Raw genomic sequence first — 22,719 nt, 5'->3', positions numbered from 1 at the left:
TTCCTCTGCCGTCGGCTCACAGTATGGGTATGCAAATATGAGAAAATAGACACTTCAGCATTGTTGACACACTCTTCCTACACAAGAAGCACAAGCGGATATAAGAGCGGAGTCTTTTTCTCTCCAACTGAAGTGGCTTAAGTACTTCTGTGTACTTTATTGATTCTTTTTTTTTTATGTTGAAAACTACAGTAAATGTCATCATATCATCCATACAGTATATCATCCACATGACACAGAGAAAGAAAACCATGAGGAACAAAGAAGATAAAACAGACAACCGCCACTGCATGAACCACATTTAAATACAACTTTATTCAGATCTGCAGACTTTTAGTTTTTATATATATATTTATATATATATATATATACATGTATATTCTTGTTTTTGACAGTTAGTCACTATTCTCTGCTGAGTGGACCGGTGTTGCCTTGCAGTCTCTAAGGCCAAATATCCACATGTCCGTTGGCACTAGATGGGTCAACAGTAAAGCTGCTGCAGTAACAACACAGTCCATCCCACAGCAACATGACTGTCTCTGAAACTTGGTCCAGCAGCCGGCCTGTAGCTGGCACTGGAGAGGTGGAGGAGTCTCAATGAGAGTATTGCTGTAAATCTGGGGGGGATTGGTAAGGAGCAGAGTAGGGGGCTTCTTTTCCACAGGTAGCCCAACATGTGTCCTTGTTTCTGTTCGACATGAGTTTAATGCTGTTGGCTCCTGTTGCCCAGTTCTGATCCCAACATGTGTGAGTATCCAACTTCTCTGTGGACACGCTGCAGGAGGTGGGAGGAGACGTGAATCGAGGTTACTGGGGCGTTTCTGTGTCGGGCACTCGGTTGGCATGCTCTTGAGGAGAATTCATGTCCTCGCAATCCAAGGGCTTATGCAAGACGCTTTGAACAGGAGAGAGGGAAAAAGCTAAACCAGCACATCTTAAGACTGTGTCTGTGCACGCATTTGTTTGATGGGATATAGATATACAGAGAGAGAGATAGATAGAGAGGGAAGGGAGGGAGGGGTGTTTTCACAGCTGATGTTCAGTTGGCTTGGCGTTAAGCTCACGGAGATTAGCTAGCTTAGCTCAACGCTGTGTGCAGGAGGGCAGGCGGGGCAGCAATGAAGAACTACCCACTGCAGGGTTCAACGCCAGGGTATGGGGGCTAGAGAGGGTATGGAGGCTGAGGCTGCAGCCGGAAGAGGGTCACACACACACAAGAAGAGGACAAGATGGCTGAGCAACATGCAGACGTCTGGAGCAGGAAGGGGCAGAGGGTGAGGGAATGAATGAACAGAGCAACAGGTAGTGGTTCACACATGCTGCTTGATGCATTATACGCACATGAGGCTTTGTATTTCATCCAGCGCTACAGGAAAAGGACCTTCAGACAAGCCAGCATCTACATTTTATGTTCCATTACAACCGTTTCAAATAAATACTAAATAAACTGTTACGCTGCTTCCAGACACGCACTGAGCTCTGCAGATACTCCGTATTTTCTCTGGAGGAGGTGCATGTGTGAATAAGGTTCTGCAGACCTTCTACTATCAGGGCAGGTGGAGAAAGTCTGCAGAAATTCAGGATGATCTGATTTGGGAACACAGCAGGGGATCCCCCATTGGATTCAGTGTGTGTGTGTGGGTGTGTGTGTGTGTGGGGGGGTTGACAGATGCAAAAACGAAAAAAAGAAAAAGAAAACAAATATCTCCTGGTGATAAAGCGGTGTCACACTCATAGAAGACACCGGTGTAGATGTCAAGAGAGTGTGTGGTGATAAGAGCCGCAGCTGAGTTATAACGTCTTTTCCCGCCTCTGTCTGCTGCACCCGGCTGCTCCACCTCTCGCCTGAATAATGCGGAGGATGTGTTTCTGTGGCGAAAGCATCTGTGCAGTGAATCTCCTGCTGTGTCGTGCGTGTGTGAAAGACAAACTGAGGGCAAACTCTGTGGCAAATACTCCAGATTTTACCCACAGGTAATGTTCGAAAACGGCTTTAGTGGGATGGGGCAGGAATCAGAATCCATTCCTCCATTCTCTCTCACAGTTGGCTCTAGGATTGATGTGCAATGTGTAAAAGTCGATCTTGATGGATATGTACGTGTGAGGCGAGTATACAAGTGTACGAGTATGAAATATCGGCTGTGATAAAAAACAATACAGTCACATGTAAGAGGAGACAGATGCTGGACAGCCTCAGTGTTCGCTGGGGCCACCAGTCCCCTGCATAATGCACATGGAGAGGAGCTATCCCCCATCTTTAAGGCTGCATCCATATCACTACTTATTTTGTAGGAAGATACATCCGTTATCTTAACCTTCCAAATTATTCCACAGTTTAAGAGTTGCTAAAAAGCAGACGTTTGGAAACACTTGTGGTCTTGTTTTAGTTTGAAAACCCTGGGGCTGTGTTTTAGTCTAGACGGGCAGAGACGGAGATCTTTGGAAATGATGACGTAGACAAAGCCATTTGCTGGTTGGGTCATGATGAGGCCTAAGTGGATTTTTCAGCCTCCCATCACATGACCACCTTCTGGAAGAAAAGAACCGCAAAATGGAAAATCAACGACAAGCATTGTTGCCCCAGTTGGCTACTTTTGGCAGTTGTGCAGTAGAATTCTTCTTTTTACAACGATCCAACTGTTTACATGCGTAGGCAATAGGCTATTATTCAAGTCTGCAGCCAACAACTAAAGGCTTCCTTTGTCCGCAGTCAAACGCATGCCAAGTTATATGAGTGGTCATGTGATAAACGTTTTCAGAGGTGTTAGGACGGGCGAGGATTAAAACTGAAACGCAGCTGTTGACACTGGACAGAGGTCATTTTATTTTGAAAAATGGCTTTTTACAAATGAAATCGCAGTAGCATGGATGAAGCCAAGAAGTAGGTAAAATGTTTTTAGGTTTTTAAGATTTACAGGATTTTATTATCACCTTTCGTCTTGCTTTCCCTTGTACTGCTCTCCTAGCACACACAGCAAAGATGAAGGATTTAAGTCTGGCCTTGTGTTCCCCCCCTCCCAAAAGATTGGGGGGAAACCAGTTGCTGCTGCCTGAGTCCACCTGGGACATCCCTGCACAGCTTCAGCCAAGCGTGCACAGAAACAGATCTTGGCTGTAGTCCTGATCGCGCAGTATATGAGCATCCCACCCATTATCCGATATCACTGGTTAATGACTCTTCACACCTGTCCTGTGACTGTTCGACGCTAATGAAGCAAGAAATCATTGTGTCCTTACAAGCAGCATCGCAGTAACCTCTCAGCGCACAAATGTCAGGTCACCTAATTCATTGCTCCATTGTGCACTGCTCTCCTCTGATATTGTTTGTGAGAGCGACACGAGATGGGCCAGCCAGTGGCCATTTATCTTAATGTGAGCAGTTAACTCTGAGCTGCGCCTCGGCTGGCGGCTCCGCACAAAAAACACAACAATCCTCCATGAGCATCCTCTTACTCCCCCCCGCTGACTTGATTTTTAGGAATGCATTTCGCCCTCTTGTTGAAACCTTAATTTGTTCTACAGGAGATTAAATTATATGTAATTATTATGATAATATTTTCATTTATTCAAGATAACGGGCCTACTTTAGTGAACACAGGATTTGTCGGGAGAGAGCAATCTCCCTCACACAGTCAAAGTTATCAAGGCGTGAAATCAGGAATCCTGACGGCAACAAAATGTAATCTTTTTCATACAGAGGGGACAATAGACGGAGCTGCATACTCTACATCTCCTTCTCCACTTTAATTAAAGTAGCTCACTGAATCTCTCCCTCTCTCACTCCCCCCACCTTTCTCTCTCTCTTATGTGTGGAGGGCCAATCCTGTCTCTATGCAGAATCTAGTTATTTCCCTCACACTGAGCTGGTCTTAAGCCCTGGTCCCGAATCTTTGTTGAGCAATTGCTTTTGCTTGCAAATTTGGGATCTTTTTTCCCTTCTCCCTGGCTGTTTTCCCTGTATCATTGAATGGGAAGTGACATTACTGAAGAATATATAGTAATTGCATTCTGCAGGTAAACACTGGGACATTGTCCTGGCGGGATGCGCGGCTGTGAGGGTACATGGACAGGGTGTGAGAAAGTGTAGGAGTAAGAATAGGAACTTTTCTTTTATGGTGTCCGGGGATTGCCTTGAGCTCACATAAAAAAACATGCCCTCTAAAAAAAGAGTAGCAGCTGAATGATGCTGTGGACGGGGACACTTTACATTCACCTGCTTTTTGTGAGGAAAGCAGTGATTTGTGTTCCCTCTGGAAAGTTTGCAAGTGCAAGTGTTTCCCTTACAGCATATGGTGCTAAACACCACATGATGTCTGTAATAAAGTCTGGATTTTTTATACAACTCCCCAGTGACTCGTAACACAGCATTTCACGGAGAATACTGCCTGGTGACTTTGCGAAAACAGCTACAAAGTGAAGGGTGATTAAAAGGACATTGAGAAAACACTGACAAATGGCTTAATGGAAGAGAAAAATGGCTGGAGAGAAGCGGGTCTTTTTCGAAACGGGATTGAGGTAAGAATGTGTGTGGTATTTAAATTTCACTATCAGTCCATTTAACAAATGCTGCAGTTAAACATTCCCAGTGCTTCACTATCTGCATACTGTCGTTTTTGTTTTGCATATATGTTTGTACATCTTGCAGGCTACAGAGAGGGTTTTTTGAAGATGTATTGCTGCCACAATGGTATTAATGACTTTTGTCAGCCCAGGTTTCCTGTTGCAGTAGCGCCCACTCATCCCCCGTATCCTCTCCTCTCCCATCTCTCCTCCCCTCACACAAGTCCTCTAGCCCGAGGGCAGATAGGGCATCTCGTTATGGTAGTTGTAGTCCGGGCAAACCTTCTGCACCAGGCGGTAGTCCGTACTATAGAAGGATATATAGATGCAGATGACTTTGAAAGGCTTGGAGCAAATCCAGGACACGTGGCTCTGAATCTGCTCCTGGAAGCAGGTCTTGGACGGGTCGTAGTTGCACAGCGAGGTGCGCTTGCTGCGATCCACCTTCTCATAGTCCACGCGGCAGTTGAAGATCTTGGAGTCCTTAGGGTAGACCACGCTCTGGCGCTCCAGGTCAAACTCCACCGCCTTGACAGGTGGCACCAGGCTGACTGAGATGTTGCCCTGGCCTGTGGAGTTATGGCGGAAGTAGACGCTGAACGTGCCGTTACCATGGTCCACAATCTTGCCGGTGATCAGCAGGTTGAGCCTCACTGTCTTGATGTTGGAATAGAAGTCTCCCCAGCCAAACATCTTCTTGAACTTGCCGGTCTTAACAATTGGCCGGCGTTTGACCCTGGAGCTGGAGGCATCAGGCTTGAGCAGGTCGCTGCCCAACATCTCCCAGAACTCCTGTTTCGAAAATTCCTGCTTGGAGAAAGGGAGTGGGGAGCGGTAGGCCAGCTCCAAAGAGGTGTCATTAGCAGCTCTGCTCTTACTGTGAAGCATCCAGCGGCTCAGGGGCGAGAGGGGAGCCTGCTCGCCCCGGAGGCCCAATGTCTTGGAGGAGTCGTCTGAAGAGCTTTTGGGGCTGGAGGACTCATCTTCTTGACCCAGGGCCACCTGAAAAGACGAGGTTTGAAGTAAGATTGAAAGAGAAAATAGAGAAAGAAAGAAGACAATTATTAGCAAGGTAGAAAGAATCGGGACAGAAAACAAATTAAAGGTTTAATCGATACTTAATTTACAGTTTATACCTCTAGTGGTAGTAAGCGTGACATTCTATCAATGTTATTTATATAAATAAATGGTTGCATTTTTGCAGGTATTGCTATTATTACATTCTTTTGTTTACCTCGGCTGCGAGAGAAAATACTCCTATGTATAGTTTTCACCGAGCCGATATATAATTCCCTAAGCTCGCTTGTAATGGGCTCATGTGCCTCCCTTGAGCTACTGGTGGGGTCAGAGGGATCAGAGACGAGATTCAAACAGAAAATCCACACCAAAAATGAACTCACAATAAGTGAGTAACTCCTCTGGTCTTGGGCGGTTTAATCAATACGTTATTATATTCTACAAAGGCTGTAATTCTGTAAAACAGTAAAGGCCTGTCATTAAAAAAATGCTTTCCAAAGTGGTTTCAGAGGTTGGAGGATGATTTATGCACTTGGCATCCTGATGCCCCAAAAGGAGCAGGATTCGTGCAGCCAGTTAGAAAACAACTCGTTTTATACATTGTCTAAACTTCATTCACTCAACTCTTTCAGCATTTCCCTTTCAAACAATCTCTTTTTCAGGAAAGGTCACTTGAAGATCATCCATGTAACTGGAGGATTGTTCTCATATAATATCTACAAGGAACTAAGTGGAAAGTAGACCGAGACTTGCTTTTTGGGTTAAAGTGAGCACTTTGCTTCTGAAGCACTGCAGCGTGAGTACAGGAAACTATTATAGCCTCCAAAGATTTGGTCGGAGGATCAAAGTATACGAGTGGGGGAAGGTGGTTAAGTGGTGGTGATTTGGGGGGGGGAGGCGTGCAAAGAATAAAGTATAATGTCCAATTAAGATTTCCAGTGTTTTAATTAAAGAGTGAGTCTGTATCGGCACACACACAAAGCTGTCAAATGTTAACATCAAATGAGGGGCGGGGGAAGAGGAGCGGGGGGGGGGGGGGAGATAAGATAGCACTGCTGTGCTCAGCAGTAGCTTTGTTAAGAGTGTGTGAATGTGAGCGCAATGAAACGGCTGATTCTTCAACAGTAATGATCTATTAGCAGGTACCGTTTGTCTAATGTGCTACGGAAGCATCCGGCATTACTGCGTCCTTTCCATTTAGCAGCGAACGCACGCAAACACACTCACACACACCGTTTGTGAATTTTGAGTTGTGGTAAACGAAAACAATAAGTGATGCAAATGTGATCAGTGGGATAAGTTTGTGTGTGTGTTTGTGTGAACTACCCGCAGAGATTTTCCAGCGATGCATAATGCATGCGTCTGTGTCTGCGCTCTGATCCATCCACTGTCTTGACTGCCAGAGCTTCCTTATACCGGCTTAGTCAGGATTATTAAGTCAGACTCATTTTCATTCCATTTTATGCAGGGTTTTCCGAGCTCGCTCAGATTTGTTCTCTTGCACCACAGTCAGTCTGTGATATTGATTTTCTGTCCCTCTAAAAATATGTATTTCCTTTCATAACAACCTGTATCGCATTTATACAGCCTTACAGGGATTCACGTTAATGTGATTGTGGTCTGGTGTTTGGACTCAGATGAGCGCCCCCCCCCTGACTTCCCCTAATCTGGCCTCATTCCCTTGTGGGGGCTGGAGGCCAGACACCATCTCCTCTAGTTACCTATGTGCTGCTACGCTTTACTGCCACTCAGATCCTTCAGCCTCCCCACGGGGCCGATCACAGGGCTGACAAGGACTCCTTCCTCTTGAACCAGATAGTTCCGATTTTTTGGAGAACCTCATTAATAATGAACAGAAATTTGGAAGAGCTGAAGACATGGATTCTCATCGATCCTTTCATCAAGAGTATCTTTGTTTTTCAAGGGGGGAGTTGAGGGCCAGGCAGGATGACTTTGATTCCTCATGGCTCTAATTGAAGGACTAGTTTGCGTTTGATGTCTCCTCTCCAATGAGCCAGTGGCTCCCTGGGCATGGAGGGTAGCACTTTGCCCACCTCCCCAGATAGCACTTAAGAGCCCCTGTGGCGACTCAACGAAAAGGCCCGTTAGGGTTCTTGAAAAATATGTCACTTTTTATTCATCTGAAGCTGCCCCCTTGCTTTTAAGATCCTGATCCCTTTGCGAGCTACGTCGAGAAATAACATCTCGCCAGATGCTTTGTTGAAGCTTACACATTGAGAAAAGCCTCCTCGCGCTCGCTCACACAGTCTTCATTAGAGAACCTGTGAGGCCAAGCTGGAGGAGGAGAGATGGAGAGAGCATTGTGCTACTGTTGTACAGAAGATTTAAGTGTGAGGCATCGCTGGAGCTATCATATTTCACTGTGTAGCATCATTGTCAAAGACAAATGTAAGAATGAGCTTAATATTGCTGTGAAAAAACCCGGAGCCAGAGCTGTAATGATTACTGCAGTAAGAGAGCACACACTGTGCATTCGTCCAAAGCACCATGCTGCCGTTTAATCCAAGTGTGATGTCATTTTCTCAGGTTATCATACATGGGCTGCGTAGTATGGAATTTTTAACAATCGTTTGCGTGCTTTCAGATTTTCAGTACATCTGGTTAGTGATGCATATTTAAGGTCATTGAAGTCACGCATTATACAACAGTTTATCCATCAATAAATATTATAACTACACTACTTTTTCCACTGCATGAAAAACTGCATAGTGGTCCGAAACTCTCTCCAGTGCATTTAACAAGGGGAGTATATGAGGTGTAAGATTGAACTATCAGCACCCTTCCAACTTTGACTCATGCAACGAAAGCAAGTTGAAATGGTGTAAAAATATAACCGGAGTTCACTTTTGTTTTAGCAATGTACATATATATGCATGTTCAATCATCTACATAGTGAAACATGTTGCGTTGAAAGGCCAGAATGAGTTTCTTTCGGGCTAAGTTTGTTTTGTTTCCTGAAGCTTGGCAAGACACATCCCAGGTTTAAGCACTGTAGGCAGAGTGTGGGCGATGGGCTATCAGGTCTTAGAGAGGGGGCGGAGGTTTGGGCGGATTTTGTCATTTGTCATGTGCGCTAAGTGAGTCAGTGAAACGGCTGGAGAGGATGGGAGATGGCTGCAGGCTCCGTCGCTGCGGTAATTGTGAGTAATTCAGCCTCAGTGAGCACAGGCCCCGGGACTGTCTCCCAGCAGGGGGCTGTGGGGCGGGGGTGCAAACCTCTCAAGTCTGCCAGCTCCACAGGCAATAACCAGCCTGTTACAGTGACAGGTACATCGCGTTAACCCCCCCTTCTCCAGGTGACAGGGCCACACTATCACCATCATATAGCACAGAGATCAGGGAGCCGCTTAACTGGAGTCAACGCCATAACTCTCACAGAGGACTGGTGACGGACAAGTGTGTCACGCACATGAGATAACACAATCAGACCTCACCTGTTGATTAGCTGAACTTCTCTGGTCACACTTTTAGTGGGAGTAGTGTGTTTTCTTAACATTGTGAAAAAAAAAATCCTGATATTTTATAAATCAAACTTTTCATTGATAACATTGGTTTATATGAATATGGACCCATTTATCATTAGTTAGATAATTGTTTTGGTTTAATTTCCTGCAAAAGTTTTGTTTCACTCTCAGCAGCACATTTCAGTGTGTGGTCACAGCAGGCAGCTGTTAACAGAAAATCATCTCTGAAAAACTGCTGCAAACGCAGCAAGACAGATAATGTGGTGGATAACAAGCCCGATAGATCCTCCAGGAACTGGTGGAGACTAAAAGAGCTGGAGGAAGAGACAATGTTGGAATTAAATTCTTAAATCTAAATCTACTTATTTCCGAAATATCTGTTTGTATGTGCAATGCAGATTTAAAGAACTATTTCCCCCCCTGCTTCACACTTGACATGTGTATTGTTTAGGGCTCAAGGAGGTGCATTGTTAAATTTGGTGCAGTTTGATTCATCATTATTAAACTGTGAATAAACAGGCGACCAGCGCTCTGTAGCAGCAGCGGCTGGGACTCAAGAATGTAAGTGACGTAGATCACAACAACTCAGCCTCAGGGTTCTCACTTTTCTTGTCTTTACCTGTCGAGGCTCAGATACTCCCAAACAAGCAACCATTCCAAACAAGCGGATTAAGAACAGCCACTGTGTTAATACAGTTAATACAAATCGTACTGTTGCTCTGTAACTGCTGGATATTAACTGCTGTTACCAAGTTTACCGTCATACTATGTCATTGAAGAAATTAAGAAATATAAATCCTTAATTATATCTAGATTTATTTGACAAATTCAGCCGCCAAACACACGTGAAACTTTTTACCACAGACCTGTTTCACTGGCTGGTTGTTGTGCTTTCACCTTCTGTCCAGTTCATTCCAAACCATTTCCACAGGGTTTAATTCCACAGACCGTGCTGCCCTATAACATGAAGCCAGGGTCTAAGTTCTTCCTTTCTGATGTTGTTTGGTCATTATCCTGCTGTAGGATGATCCCTCACCAACCTGAATGTTCTCCTTTCCTCTGCTTTCGTTCTTTTTTCTGATAGATATACAGTATAATGGTATTGTCCTAATAACACACCAGAGGGTGCAGTAACCCAGTTTGCCCGTACACTGCCCTTCTACAGTCGGAGAGAGTTTGTAGATAAACAACAAAATATGAAAATAGGCATGTCTCTGCGGGGAAAGTTTGCGTTTAACTTAACGTACTTAGAGGAAAACTGTAAATGAGCTGTTTTCTATCAAATTTACATAATTTCTCAGTTTTGGGTAATCCAATCCTTTTGCTTTTGATTTACCTTAGGCCGTTTACTGTTTACCTTTTCTATGGATGCACGGTCTGGAATGAAATTAATTGATTCATTGATCGATACAGAGAATCTGCCTGTAGAGCCACCCAGCAGGGCTGAAAGCATGCGCACGAGGAGTCGACACTGTGCTGTCAATAAAGCACTCCGTTTCCCTCTGGCTGTTGAGTGGAAATCTTCATCTCTAATATGACATCAATTTTTAATTACACACCCAGGCAGCTTAGATTCCTTAAGTGTTCGTCGATCCTTTATTCTTTTTCTTTTTGTGTGTGTGTGTGTGTGTGCTCTGTCTCCTCTCTCCACCTCCAGATCTAATATGTTCACTGCAGGAGACTTCTCTGTTACATGATTAAAGTCTGAAAATGGCCTTGCCCTTATAACTAATTATTCTTCTGGCTAGTGTAGAAGAGGTGAGGGAGAGAAAGGTAATTTCACAAGAAACAAGCCATTTGACTCTTAATGAATAATTTACTCCGGCTTCTGGGGGGGGGGTCACAGGAGCTTAGATCTGCAGTGGGTGAACAAACTCACTACAGTGAATCTTTTATTCTTCTCTTTTCTCGGTCATTTCTTTCCCCATGCATCCTCCGCCGGCTTTCCCAACTCATATTGGACAAGTTCAGTTGTGCTGTCCCGGTGGATTTGAGCTCATTTTTTATGCTCAGAGAGAAGCCGGGCTCTGAATTGGCTATCAAATTTTTACATTATAAGGTATCGACAAGTCGGCGGTGCGAGGACGGCGGAGGGGGAGTAGCAGGGGGGGCGGTTTCTCCTTGTATTTTCCCCAGGGGGCTGGGAGCAAAGCAAGGGCTGATGGGACAGGGCTGATTCAAACTGCTGCTACAGTAATCACTCCTGTCTTATAAAAGCTGGAGGGACACTGCGATTGTCTCGTGGAGGTTCAGGTATGAAAACCTAGTACTAATTTAGCCCAGGCTGTTGTCTGACGTACTACAGCAGTAACTCTGTTGGATTCGGCACCCACCCAAGAGATTCATATTTAATATTTGCATTCTTATGCTCTTGAGCAAGGCACTTAAATACCTTCAGTGAAGGTACTAAGTGGCCATATCATGTTGTGGTGAACTGCGCAGCCCTCAGCTGGTGATCTGTGACTGTGTGAACCGGCTCTTCACACTCACAGGACCACTAAAAGACAATCTAGGGATCTCATCATTATTGGACAGCTCTAAACCCTGCTGTGACGGGGCCTAGATTGCATGGGGGCTGACTTCTGTGACATTTACAGCTGTGCCAGATGTGTCCACGTTTGTATGAACACGAATGCATCCCTCATTTCATTCCATCTCTTGAATACAGTTTATTGTGCACAGAGCTCAGTATAAAACTGCCTATTAGCTGAAGTCAAACTTTGGTTCCCCTGTTTAGCAGCAGTCTTAAACAGACCCAACCAAATGTGAGTGGGCAAGTGAAATCTGATCACAAGTGCTGAATGGTGAGACATTTGATGCACATCCTGACAACAGGTGTGAAGTGCAGCGGTAGACACGATCGGGAAACGTCAACTGATGACGGACATTGTTCGAGCACTTAAAACATGCTGCAAGGATTCAAATCTTTCCTCAACTCCAGCCCCTTTTACCTAATCATAGCTGAACTGTTGAAGGAGCACGTTCAAAAAAGCTTGTGTATGTAATTGTTTGTATGGTGTGTTCATGTGCTCTGAAGTCAGAATGTGGAAACAAACATGGACACTGTAAATAGAATGTGTTGTATTTATGTGATTAGCTTAAATAACATTTGCGTGATAATGAAGAGCAAAGAAAAAAGAGTCAGATGCGACACGTATATAAATAGCAGTGTTCTCCTAGATGCCTGTGACAGATGTACATGCAGTTTGCAAGTGACAAACGCGAAACACTTGAGTTCCCATTAAATGTCATTGTTTGGAGTTAATTGTGAAATTATGTTAATTGGTTTAAAAGTGATGATGCCAACGACTCTGCAACTTGTGAACCAAACACTTTCCGAGTTGTTCTGAATAAAGATGGATTTCATGTGAGGTTTCCCCGTCTGGAACACATATTTTTGATTATACCAACACCACACAAACTCAATGAGGAACGGATAGAGTTGAGATCACCACTGTTAAGCCACACGCCACCGACTAAAGTTACACCATTGATGAAACGGCAAGCAACGTTCGCCACATTGGCATTAACACTCCAGCTCTTAATCGGATCATTGAGAGGTGGGTCTGGATAATAGCATCACTGGTCAAATTGACGTTTCCTGGAGAAGTACAAGTGAAAATAATTGCTAGTTCTCGCTGCTCTATATTCTAATGCAACACATTCTCAATTCAATCCAGAAATCACTTTGGTCGGTGGGAATGGTTCCTATTATCCATTTATTGTACTTAAAAAATGCTATTGTTCAAGCTCAGCCAAATTCCCTGATCCTTGGGGCGGCGCTGCCTGCTTTAATTGGAAACCCCCGTAAAGACCCTCAGCGAGCCTTGTCTGGACATGTCCGTCTCTGACCCTGAAAATCACTGCACCATCACTGGGCGGCATGCTGGCCAACTGCACACGCCATGGTCGTTCGCGCAGAACAGACTGTTTACAGATTGTGAGAGAATTGAGAATTTAAATGGGCTTCTTCGCTCCCCGCTCTCGCTCTGGCGTGGCATCCGGTCACACCACGATGAGGTCAACATGAACCGCAGAGCCTGCAACATCAGGAGAGCCTCAGTTTTCCTTCAGCGTTAAGCTGACAGCCTGGTTTTCACCCTTCAAAAGCACCAGTGTCCCCTGGTCCCACCTCGCCTTTTCCTTATTGTTTGGCTGCCTACACATCTTGAAACCGCAAAGATTTGATTCTACATTGACCCATTTTGCCTACAGTTTATATTTCCACAAAGCTGCACAGCCACTTTTACTAGCGGGCGTTCCCTGAAATTAAAACGTCTAATGGATTTTCTCATTTCTTTAAGTTATTCCTCGGTGTGCATCTTTATCTGGATCCCCTGGGAGTTACACCTTCTCATTCTACCCATGGCTACGAGTCATTTTTCTTTAAGCTGGGCTCTGTAATCCACCCCTCGCTGTCCAAACCAGCAGACACAGCTCCATACATCCTTCCAGGGTCGTCTCAGTCTCCCCTGGTGTCTCCCCCATCGAGCGGCGCCACAATAAACAGTGCTGGTTTTGAGCGTATTCTGTCTCTCAGCTCAGTGCTTCACCGTGAAGGGCTGTCAGTGTGCGGGGAGTGTGTTCTCTATCTGTCTCTCTCTCTCTCTCTCTCTCTCAGCCTGACAGAAGAGGAGAGCAGGGGTCCTCAGCAGGTGGTGGGGGGGAAGAGGTCCTCCTCTGGGGTCATTCACGCTGTGCTTGTGCATAACTCAAGCTGTTTTACACAACAGGCAGGAAGCTATAGAGGTTATGTTATAACACCAGCAGCTTTGCTCGGCCACCTCTTCTTCATGTTTATATATTGTTTGTGCGGTTGCTCCTTGCTGGGTTATGTATTTGAGCGACGGCCCATGAAATGGGTTAAAACACAGTGGAAAGAATCCCACAGACCAAACAGTGGCCCTGACAGTTTCGATGAAAGCTATTTTGGAGTTTCCTCAAATGCAATTTAAGGAGAAATGTTAAGATGACAGACAACAATCGTTCAATTATCTGCACAAGCCAACTACTAATGGAGTGTGAAGATTGCAAATGTCCGTGAAGGCTAATGCCCTATCTCACAAGAAAATTCCTGTATGCGCCTGTTTATCTGGATTCGCTCTAAAATGTAATTCTTCCTTGGGTCATGCCCCCCCCCCCCCCCCCCCCCCTCCACAAAATTTCTCGGGAATCAGTTTTCCAGTTTTTGTAATCCTGCCGAGACACAGACAAACAAAAAGCAAAGAAAATCTTCTTGGTGCAGGTAAATATAGAATCAAAATGTAAGGGTACAAGCTGTTGGTCTGTGAAACGTTTACAACGTTTGTGAATTTTATTGAAGATAGATGATCAGAGTTCAAACCTGATTTAATATGTGTTTAAGAGGTAATGATGTATCCATCTACTAATCCAAGAAATCTCTGTCCGTCTGTCTGACCCGGGAAATGTGGCGCGCATATCTCAATAAGTGTGTTATTTTATTGGTTTCACACTTGAGATGTGTGTTGTTAAGAGCGAAGTGAATGCACTGTTGAATTTGGAACGCTTGATCACGCGATATGTTCAATATGAATAAACTTTGAATGAAGTGGCGACCGGCGCTCTGTAGTGGCGTGGAGTCGAGCTCCAGCTCTTTGTGCAGCAGCGGGGACGCAGCATCATGGATTGTTACTGGCAGCCGGTCGATTGAACCAGGATTTTCCACCGGCCAAACAACAGCCCATTCTATACAGGCAGGTTTAGAACAGGCACTGCACTCGTAAACTAAATTCAGCAAACGGGTGTCGGTGGGATGTTGGGCTTATTTGTCCCCTGGATGAATGGCTAACAAGGGAAGTGCTGCTGATTGTGCTACTGATCATGAAACAGCCACGACCTGGTAATGGTCCCTCTCACATCAGCCCTTTATGATCCATCATGCACTCACAGTGGAAAGTCGAGGACAGCTGCCATCAGCACAATAAACTGTTCGGCCTGCTTCCACTGAGGGTTTGAAGCCAAACCCTCCCTTATGTTCGAAAATTGACAATTATGAATGACTTGTGTGTTTCTGGCTCCCGTATGGGAGGTGAGGGGGAAGAGGAGGAGGAGGAGGAGGAAGCTCATGAGCCCTGACATGCAGATGTTGGCAAAGAGGAAGACTCAAGAGAGTGAGACGAAAACTTGTATTCACCCTGCTGCTGCTGTCTAACATGTTTGTGTCCATGCAATATTTGCTTTATCAGACATTGAGGTTTTTTTTTCTATTTTCCTTTCAGTATGGAGGTGGTGTTTCTGCCTAGCCGGGGATGTATCTGGGCGGACAAGGTCAGCGACCCGGTGAGGAGGACAGGTATCTAAAAAACATGAATCTAAGACTTAGTGACGGGCCAAAATGGAGAGAGAAGTCTGATGTGGTTAGAATTAGTGTTCCAAGGCCTCTGCTTTTAACCTTACACACGAATATTCACTGTGTGTGTGTGTGTGTGTGTGTGTGTGTGTGTGTGTGTGTGTGTGTGTGTGCAGTGTTGCACCATGCAGTCTGCTGGTGTTCCGGGCAAAATACTGGCAGTTTGCTTCGATCAAATGCCTTTTGCTGTCCCAGTTGTTGTGCTGCCATGCTGTGATTCAAGTGTGTACTCTGTGGTGTGCGGACTAATCACAATCTCTTCTTTGTTATTAAATGGATTTGGGCATTGTGGCGCTCCGAGAATAAGAACATTTGTTTTTAATGGATGTGCCATGCTAAATATGTAAGTGTTTCCTCGCTGGTGGCAAAGTCAAACGGAGGTTGATGGCAAAAGTTTAGCAATTCAAAAAGTGGGCAGCGCTTGGTGCTAATTTGTTGATGTGGAATAAATCAAGTGTCGTGTTTTCTTTAGAGTTTGAAATAACCCCAGCACAGAAAAAGAGTGGGGCATGTAAACCTTGGAATTGGAAAGAGTGTCTACAGTGAAAGTCTTTTTGCAAATAAAATACAAAGGATATTTGTATGATAGAGCCTCTGCGAGCTCATGGCGATCTCGTCTGAAGAGCCGAGCTCCTGCATCCCCCGCGTTCTTTACCCCGTGAAGGTTGCAGCGCACGCAAGGTCCGAATGAATAAAGCTGCTCTTTTGTTGGCTAAGAGGAAAATCTTATTTCTACAAAAAGTGCGGTGATGCACAGTTCGCCCGAGCAGTCGAGTTCAATGCCCTGTGCGAACACACTTCATTCTCCTCGTGGTAGTTAGTGCGGGAGGAAGGTTCCACACACTCACCTCAACCCTCTCATGGTTCGATGAGGGGCCTCAGATTGTCAACCTGCACCATTAAGGCTCGGTGCTGTCACTGTGATTATATCTGGATTAACGTGTAGTTTTCCTGGATGATTTGTGTGCAAAGCGGAGAAAGAATCTGTCACGAGCGTCAACGAGGCGTTTAAACCTCTGAGGCAGACGGATAACGTCTTATTTTTTCGCACTTTATCTTCACCCACTCTCACTTCCTCTCCTTTCCCTCACCCTGTAACACCACCCCGCACCAGCTCTGTCTATTTCCAGTGCGCCCAACAGTGTTCTATAGGCACCTGTCTCTCCTCTGCGTACAGTGTGAGCGCAGTTCACCCAACATCTGCTGCAGCTGTTCAGTGATGGATAGAGTCCTTATACAAAGACTGTAACTATCACAGTAAAGATGAGGCAGTTAGTCGCTGAATTAATCAGTGGATTGTTGGGAAAAAAAACTGTTATGTTTATCGAATCATCATTTGAGTGATTTTTCAAGCAAAAATGTCAAACATTTGATGGTTGCAGCTTCTCAAATGTGACCCCTCGCTGCTTCTCGTTGCCTTACCTACTGTAAACTGAACGTATCTGGGTGCTGGACTCGTGATCAGACAACAAAGCGATTTGAAGACGTCACAGTGGCGATCTGTAGAAAAGGCTGACGGCCATTTTTCAGTTTTGTGACATTTTGAAGACAACACGATTAATTAAAAGCCGATTAAGAAGCGATGCAGCATATTTCACAGTGTGGCTCCGCTTAACAACCGACTGCACTGACTGCCACTCGCAAGGAAAGGTCTCACAAATATCAAACAGCCCCCCCCCCCCGAAACATTCCACACATTATTCTCTTGATATGTGCACATTAGCTGTTCAGTTGACTGAATCCAGTCGGCTCGCCGAGACGCCGATGAAAAATAATTCCACTCGCTGCCAAAAATCCACATAATTTCTCAAGCAGTCAAATATACAGCCGAGATGGTTTATATCATTCATAACCTTCCATTCGAAATACAGAGAATAATGAACATTTGAAACACATCCTTCCTCGTATAAACGAAAACCGGAGTGGCACCTTGTGTTAATAGGCATCTGTATTAGTAACCATTTGGAAAAGGTCCCTCGAGACCCAAATCTATCCGCGAATTGCGGCGCTATTACAACAGAAAATCTTCCAAATCTAATTTTTAATGCATAGTAGGCTTAATGCGATTATTCTTCGCGCTCCGCTGCAAAGTAAAAAAGTTACTTAATTCATTAATTGCTCCATAATTTATCAATGTCACGGGGCTAATGAATTACCCAAGATCTCCTGCTGAGGGATGTCGTGTACGTTTTTCATAGATACATGGTCTTGGAGGTGGGGGTGAGGGGGGGGGGGGGGGGGGGGTGGGTGGGGGGGTTAGCTCCAATTAATTTCATCATCATTAGCCACAGACCTTCTGGGTTACAATAGGCTGTATGCCCCTGCAGCTCACAGAACGCTCGCAGAACCGAGACAACACAGAAGTGCTTGTTAAGCCTATTATCCCACACTCTTGTATCTTGTTATACAATGGCTGAAAAGGCGCTCACCCCCACCCCTCATATTTTAATTCGCCGTGTGGTCTCTTCTTTCTCAGATCAGTGGAAACCGCTCCAAACAAATCCACAGTGCTTGTGTTCAGTCACTTACAACCGCTGTCTGTCAGACCTCAAGTCGCCAAACAGGCCCGATACTCGAGCACCTCCGGAGTATGAAATCCACAAGGTCATCCCAGAGGAGACGCCGACACAACCGGCTGCATCAAACAGCCATTCAACCTCCCATGAAGATTTCCACTGTTTCTTTTCTTTTATTTTGTTTGGAGCCTGCTCATTTCCTGGGCCCTGTGATGAGCGAGCTGCTCATCCCAGGGCTTTGGGGGTGGATGGATGTTTTCAAGTTCCCTCATGTGAATCCAGAGCAGATTTCTCATTAAAGGCTGCTCTTTAATAAATCTCCGAGCTACATGAAAGAGGAGTGGATGAGCCAAATTTGATTGTCAGGTTGTTGGACAGAGGCGGTTGATGTTTACACATCTGGTGGAGCAGGTCAGCGAGGAGCCCTCCTCCGGGTAAAATATACACGGAAAAGTTGTAGTGCTTGATTTTTTTTTCTCCTGTTAATTAGCTCAGTTAGAAAACAGAGGGCGGTGATGAGAGGTTTTCTCCCTACTTACAGATTTAACTCTGTTTTTAATTATATCAGACACGAAGGTAAGATTAGTTGTTATGTGCAAACAGTCTAAACGTGGTTGAAAAGTGAAATGTAGTAACTGCTGTTATTACCTGGTGCGATGAAATAAATATGAACTGACTCGACTTCATTCCTCAGGGAACGGACACGTTTGTCTCCTTTTTCTGTGATGGAAAATTTCCCATATCTGCTAATAGATTGTGCTGTAGATCTCCACACAGTACAGACACCTGGCCATTAACCTGCGAGCTTAGTGTGCAAAATGTGTGTTATTATAAATGTGATAATAACAACAGAACTAATATGTTGTGAATCATGAGACATATTCTTTATTATTATTATTATTATTATTATTATTATTATTATTATCAGTAGTAGTATCATGTATTTTAATATGCATTTTAAGCAAACACACTCTAGACAAATGTTTTTGATAGGACATAACTAAAAATATGTAATTCATAAATATTCAAGTCCTGAAGCGTTTAAATTATTTTGTTAAACACTTGTTATAGTGTGTATACGTGCAATAGGAGTTTTGGCTGAAAATGGAGGATTACACCTGCCTACCCTCATATCCATGAATGATCTTTGCGTGATTATTATCATTTCCGTGCACAGTTCTAGTCACAGTTAACCATGATTTGTAGTTTATAAAGATGAACGTGGTCGCAATTACGCACGGAGTAAATTAGGCTGCTGACGGACACCGACGGCACAACGCGCTCCGCACGCTCCCTGCACATGTGTCCACTGGGAATTGTTATAGTGCACATGTTGTACCAGCACCGAGCGAGGTCAAAGTGAATATTACTGTCCTAATAATCCTAACATGCGCAAAGATGATCCCACAACAACAGAAAGGCGCCTGGAAGCGCAGAGCACAATTGGTTTGAATTATCTCTGCATCAAGAGGCGAATAGATACAAATCAACGGGATTCTAGTGTCTGCTCACCGTCCTCACATGCCGCGCCACACTATTGTATTCTACTTATGTCAGCGAGTTGAGAAGTTTGGGGCGCAAACGAGATGCATACCTTTCAGTGCCTCGTGACGCAGGGGTGAATGGCGCGTTATATGGGTATTTGGGTAATGTGGAGAAAGATGCGAGTGTGTGTGAGACTGGTACTTTTCGCCCTCTCCCACTATTCCTTACCAAACACGCGGTTCCGTTGAGGAGGAGCAGGATGAAGCCGCGGTTGGGGTGCATCGTTCCGGTGCGTAAAACCCACAGCTCCCCCTCTCCGGTCGCCAAAAAACAAGAGATAAAAAGAACTCCCTCACGCGGGCTTTTCCTGCTTCAGGACGATGCTCTTCCTCCGGCACCGGTTCCCTCTCGGCTGACGCACGGTCCCATGTCCAAGGCAGACTCAAGTGCTGCTCCCACAAACATGGAAACCCGCTGGAAACCACTTGGAGTGTGTCCCACCCCCCTTCACCTTCTTTTGTCAGTTTTTGTTTTTGTCCCCCCCACAATCCTGGGTTTGAGTCACATTAGTTGGTGAGAGAAAAATCCATATGCGGTTGGCTGTTCTCATCCATGCAGAACAGATAAAAGAGATCCCAGCTCAGAGTGGAAGGGGTTGACTGGGAGGTGGGTAGATCGCATCTGGTCCTCGGTACCAGTGGAGATCTTGGTAGGGATGGAGCCGCTGCCTGCTTCACAAACTGAAGCGACGCTGAGACTAGCAAGAGCTGAACACACGTTTTAACAGTTCCCACTCTCTCTCTCTCTCTCTCCCTCAGTGTGTGTGAGGGTGTGTGCGCGTGTGTGTGAGTGCCTCTCCCCCTTTTCTCTCACCACATATCTCTTTTCTCTCTCGTCCCCCTCCCCTTTCCTCCATCTCTCTCCACCTGTCCAGCATCCCCCCTCTTCTCTCTCTCATTTACGTTCCCTAATTTATCCTGCCTATAATCAAATAATAAACAACCAGTAGCTAAATAGAAATAAGCATCTGTTCCACTTGTATTAGTGCCTCTCCCCCTCCTTTCGAATCCCTCACCAATATCCCAGACACCGGTTTTCTCACCCCACAGCAGCCTGCCTCACTTACCCAACTTGGTGGGTATTTGTCGCCGCCACGCCGGCCTGTCACCGAATATCCTCACCACTGTGGGTGGGTGAAAAACCATTGATTGGGAAAGACTGGGTCTGTTTTCACACCGCGCTTGTCACAACAACAACTCCAATGTCATATTGTAACCGAGGACGCGGAGGCTGGTGGGAATGGCTTTTTTTTGCAGCTGCAGGAGTTTGTCCCAGTGCCTCATCCTCATGCACGCTGTCACATCAAGCAGGTTCACAATCAGATTGTTTGTCTTCCCCCCCAGGGGCCCGGCGCTGATCCGCAGCCCCCCCCCCCTCAGCATCGACGCGCGCCGTGAGTACCGATGAACCGGTGGCCGTCACCTTAGTGGGGTGTGATTAATAAAGACTTCCCTGCAATAACGCATAGTTCATTAGGAGCAGGTTAATGAACTGAGATGCACGATACCACCACGCGGGTCCCCTGGCTCGCAACAGCTCCATTTGTGCTTAATTAGACTCTTAGATGAGCTTCACTCTCTCCGTCCATCGCTCTCTTGTTTTTCCATCACTTCCCCCTCTCTCTCTCTCTCTCTCTGTAACCCCTCATCTATCTGACGGGCAGCTGAGGGGACGACAGGCTCTGAATCTTTGTCTTAGGTCAGAACCTTTTCTGTCAGTGGTGCTTTGTCTTGGATCAACATATTTAAAACCTTGTTGATCCGGTGGTGTTTTTTGGTCTGCACCTGCTAGTAAAGAGTGTGGTGTTATTGGATTGTGCTGCTGTACAAGGGTTAATTGATCCCAGTTCAGGGGTTAATTGAGCAGCAATGGCCTGATGCCGAGGGAGCCATACCCCTGGAGGTGTAAGGTCAGAGCAGAGGGGCCTGTGGAGGAGCCCAGGCTGTGTCAGTCTGTGTGCGACTGAACAACATCAAAGTGGATGGCTGCAGGAAGAGTGCGAGACGACTGCTCCCCCCCCCCCCCCCCCCTCCCACTGCGTGCACACATACCGATCCGCTGCTCATTATGATGCAGGAGATGCTGATGGAAGATGGGAATGAGCTCATCAACTTAGGAGGTTGCTTGATCTCTCTCTCTCTCTCTCTCTCTCTCCCTCTTTCTTTTTATTAGATTATTTCAGACGCTAAACGTGTCTCTGTATAATTCAAGCCAGCCTCTTCAGTTGCCCAGGGTACCGGCGAGCTCTCTGGGAGAGGAAACAGCGAACCCATAAAGGGAGATCTGCTCCCTGGCCCGCAATCTGAAGAAACAGCAACCATAACAAAACGCCTTTTAAAGCCGGGCACGTTCATTCAAACACACACGTTCTCTCCTGCACATAATTATAGGGCCATAACTCTGTCTGTATACTCCCTTGGGAGCAGCCAGACAAGCGGCTGCTATTTTTTACTCACTTGGATTTCCAAAAAAAAAAGAGAGAGAGAAAGCATTGTGGATGCTTGGATGCCCATCATATGACACCAGGATAGACTTATCTTAATGTTGTTTCACAGACGACTCACATCGGCATGACAAATAGGAATGCCTGTTTGTCTTTCCTTTTTTATTCCATTCTTCTGCCAAACTCCAATAATTGTGCTCAATCATTGCATTGCTTGACACGTAATCCTATTTCACAGTATAATTCAGTTTGAATGAGGAGCTGCAGGCGACAGACAGCCTGGTGAGATGTCACGGGCGGCAGGGCCAGGGCTTAAAAGCGAGTATGGGCTGCCCTCTAGTGTCGTCTGTCGAGTTTACACCTTCAGGATGGAGATGAAGCTTCTGTTGTGGTTACACTTGTGGTTGATAAGAGTATTTTAAAGGGTAAGTTCACTGAATGTCAAATGAAGCTATGTCACCACAAATAGTAAAATGCTGATATTTAAAGTGGGAATTGTCAAGGGATAGGTGTGATATTTCTCCAGATAAAAAGTTAATTTGGTTTAGTTTGTGGTGAGAACACCATTGAATATTTGCTTATTCAGTTCATCCATTTCCAGACAGAGTGTTCCTGTTACTGTGTATTATCCACAGATCACTGTTATTATATCTTAGTTCTACAGCTACATACCCTGTGAATATTTGGAATGAATCTATAGGGTTTTCTTTGTCAGCGTAAAACCACTTTTTGGCAAATGCATAAATTCACTTATTCATTACCCTTGCACATTTTACTCAGCAG

The 22,719-nt window shown here is 45.3% G+C and overlaps 1 protein-coding gene and 1 long non-coding RNA gene across 2 annotated transcripts; one reads left to right on the top strand and one right to left on the bottom strand.

Annotated features, from left to right (window-relative positions):
• Positions 1 to 271: 271 nt before the first annotated feature.
• On the top strand, positions 272 to 18,679 carry LOC133970444 (uncharacterized). Its single transcript, XR_009924304.1, has 3 exons — positions 272 to 1,274; positions 15,302 to 15,375; positions 17,909 to 18,679. It is a non-coding gene; the product is annotated as an uncharacterized LOC133970444 (long non-coding RNA).
• LOC133970442 (neurexophilin-1) lies at positions 4,661 to 20,112 on the bottom strand. The gene is made up of 2 exons (XM_062407259.1): positions 19,662 to 20,112; positions 4,661 to 5,562 (listed from the first exon to the last, which is right to left on the bottom strand). The coding sequence occupies exons 1-2, from the start codon at positions 19,713 to 19,715 to the stop codon at positions 4,789 to 4,791; spliced, it is 828 nt and encodes a 275-aa protein (XP_062263243.1). The 5' UTR covers positions 19,716 to 20,112; the 3' UTR covers positions 4,661 to 4,788.
• Positions 20,113 to 22,719: the final 2,607 nt, after the last annotated feature.

Source organism: Platichthys flesus, chromosome 16, assembly GCF_949316205.1.
Source record: "Platichthys flesus chromosome 16, fPlaFle2.1, whole genome shotgun sequence".
Taxonomy (NCBI): domain Eukaryota; kingdom Metazoa; phylum Chordata; class Actinopteri; order Pleuronectiformes; family Pleuronectidae; genus Platichthys; species Platichthys flesus.
Note: the sequence above shows the minus strand (reverse complement) of the source record. Positions and strands in the feature narration are given on the sequence as shown.

Coding starts and splice junctions, on each gene's coding strand:
- LOC133970442 (XM_062407259.1), bottom strand. CDS start 19,715: ATGCACCCCAACCGCGGCTTCATCCTGCTCCTCCTCAACGGAACCGCG. Junction 5,563..19,661: donor TCAACGGAACCGCGTGTTTG/GTAAGGAATAGT, acceptor TCGTCTTTTCAG/GTGGCCCTGGGTCAAGAAGA.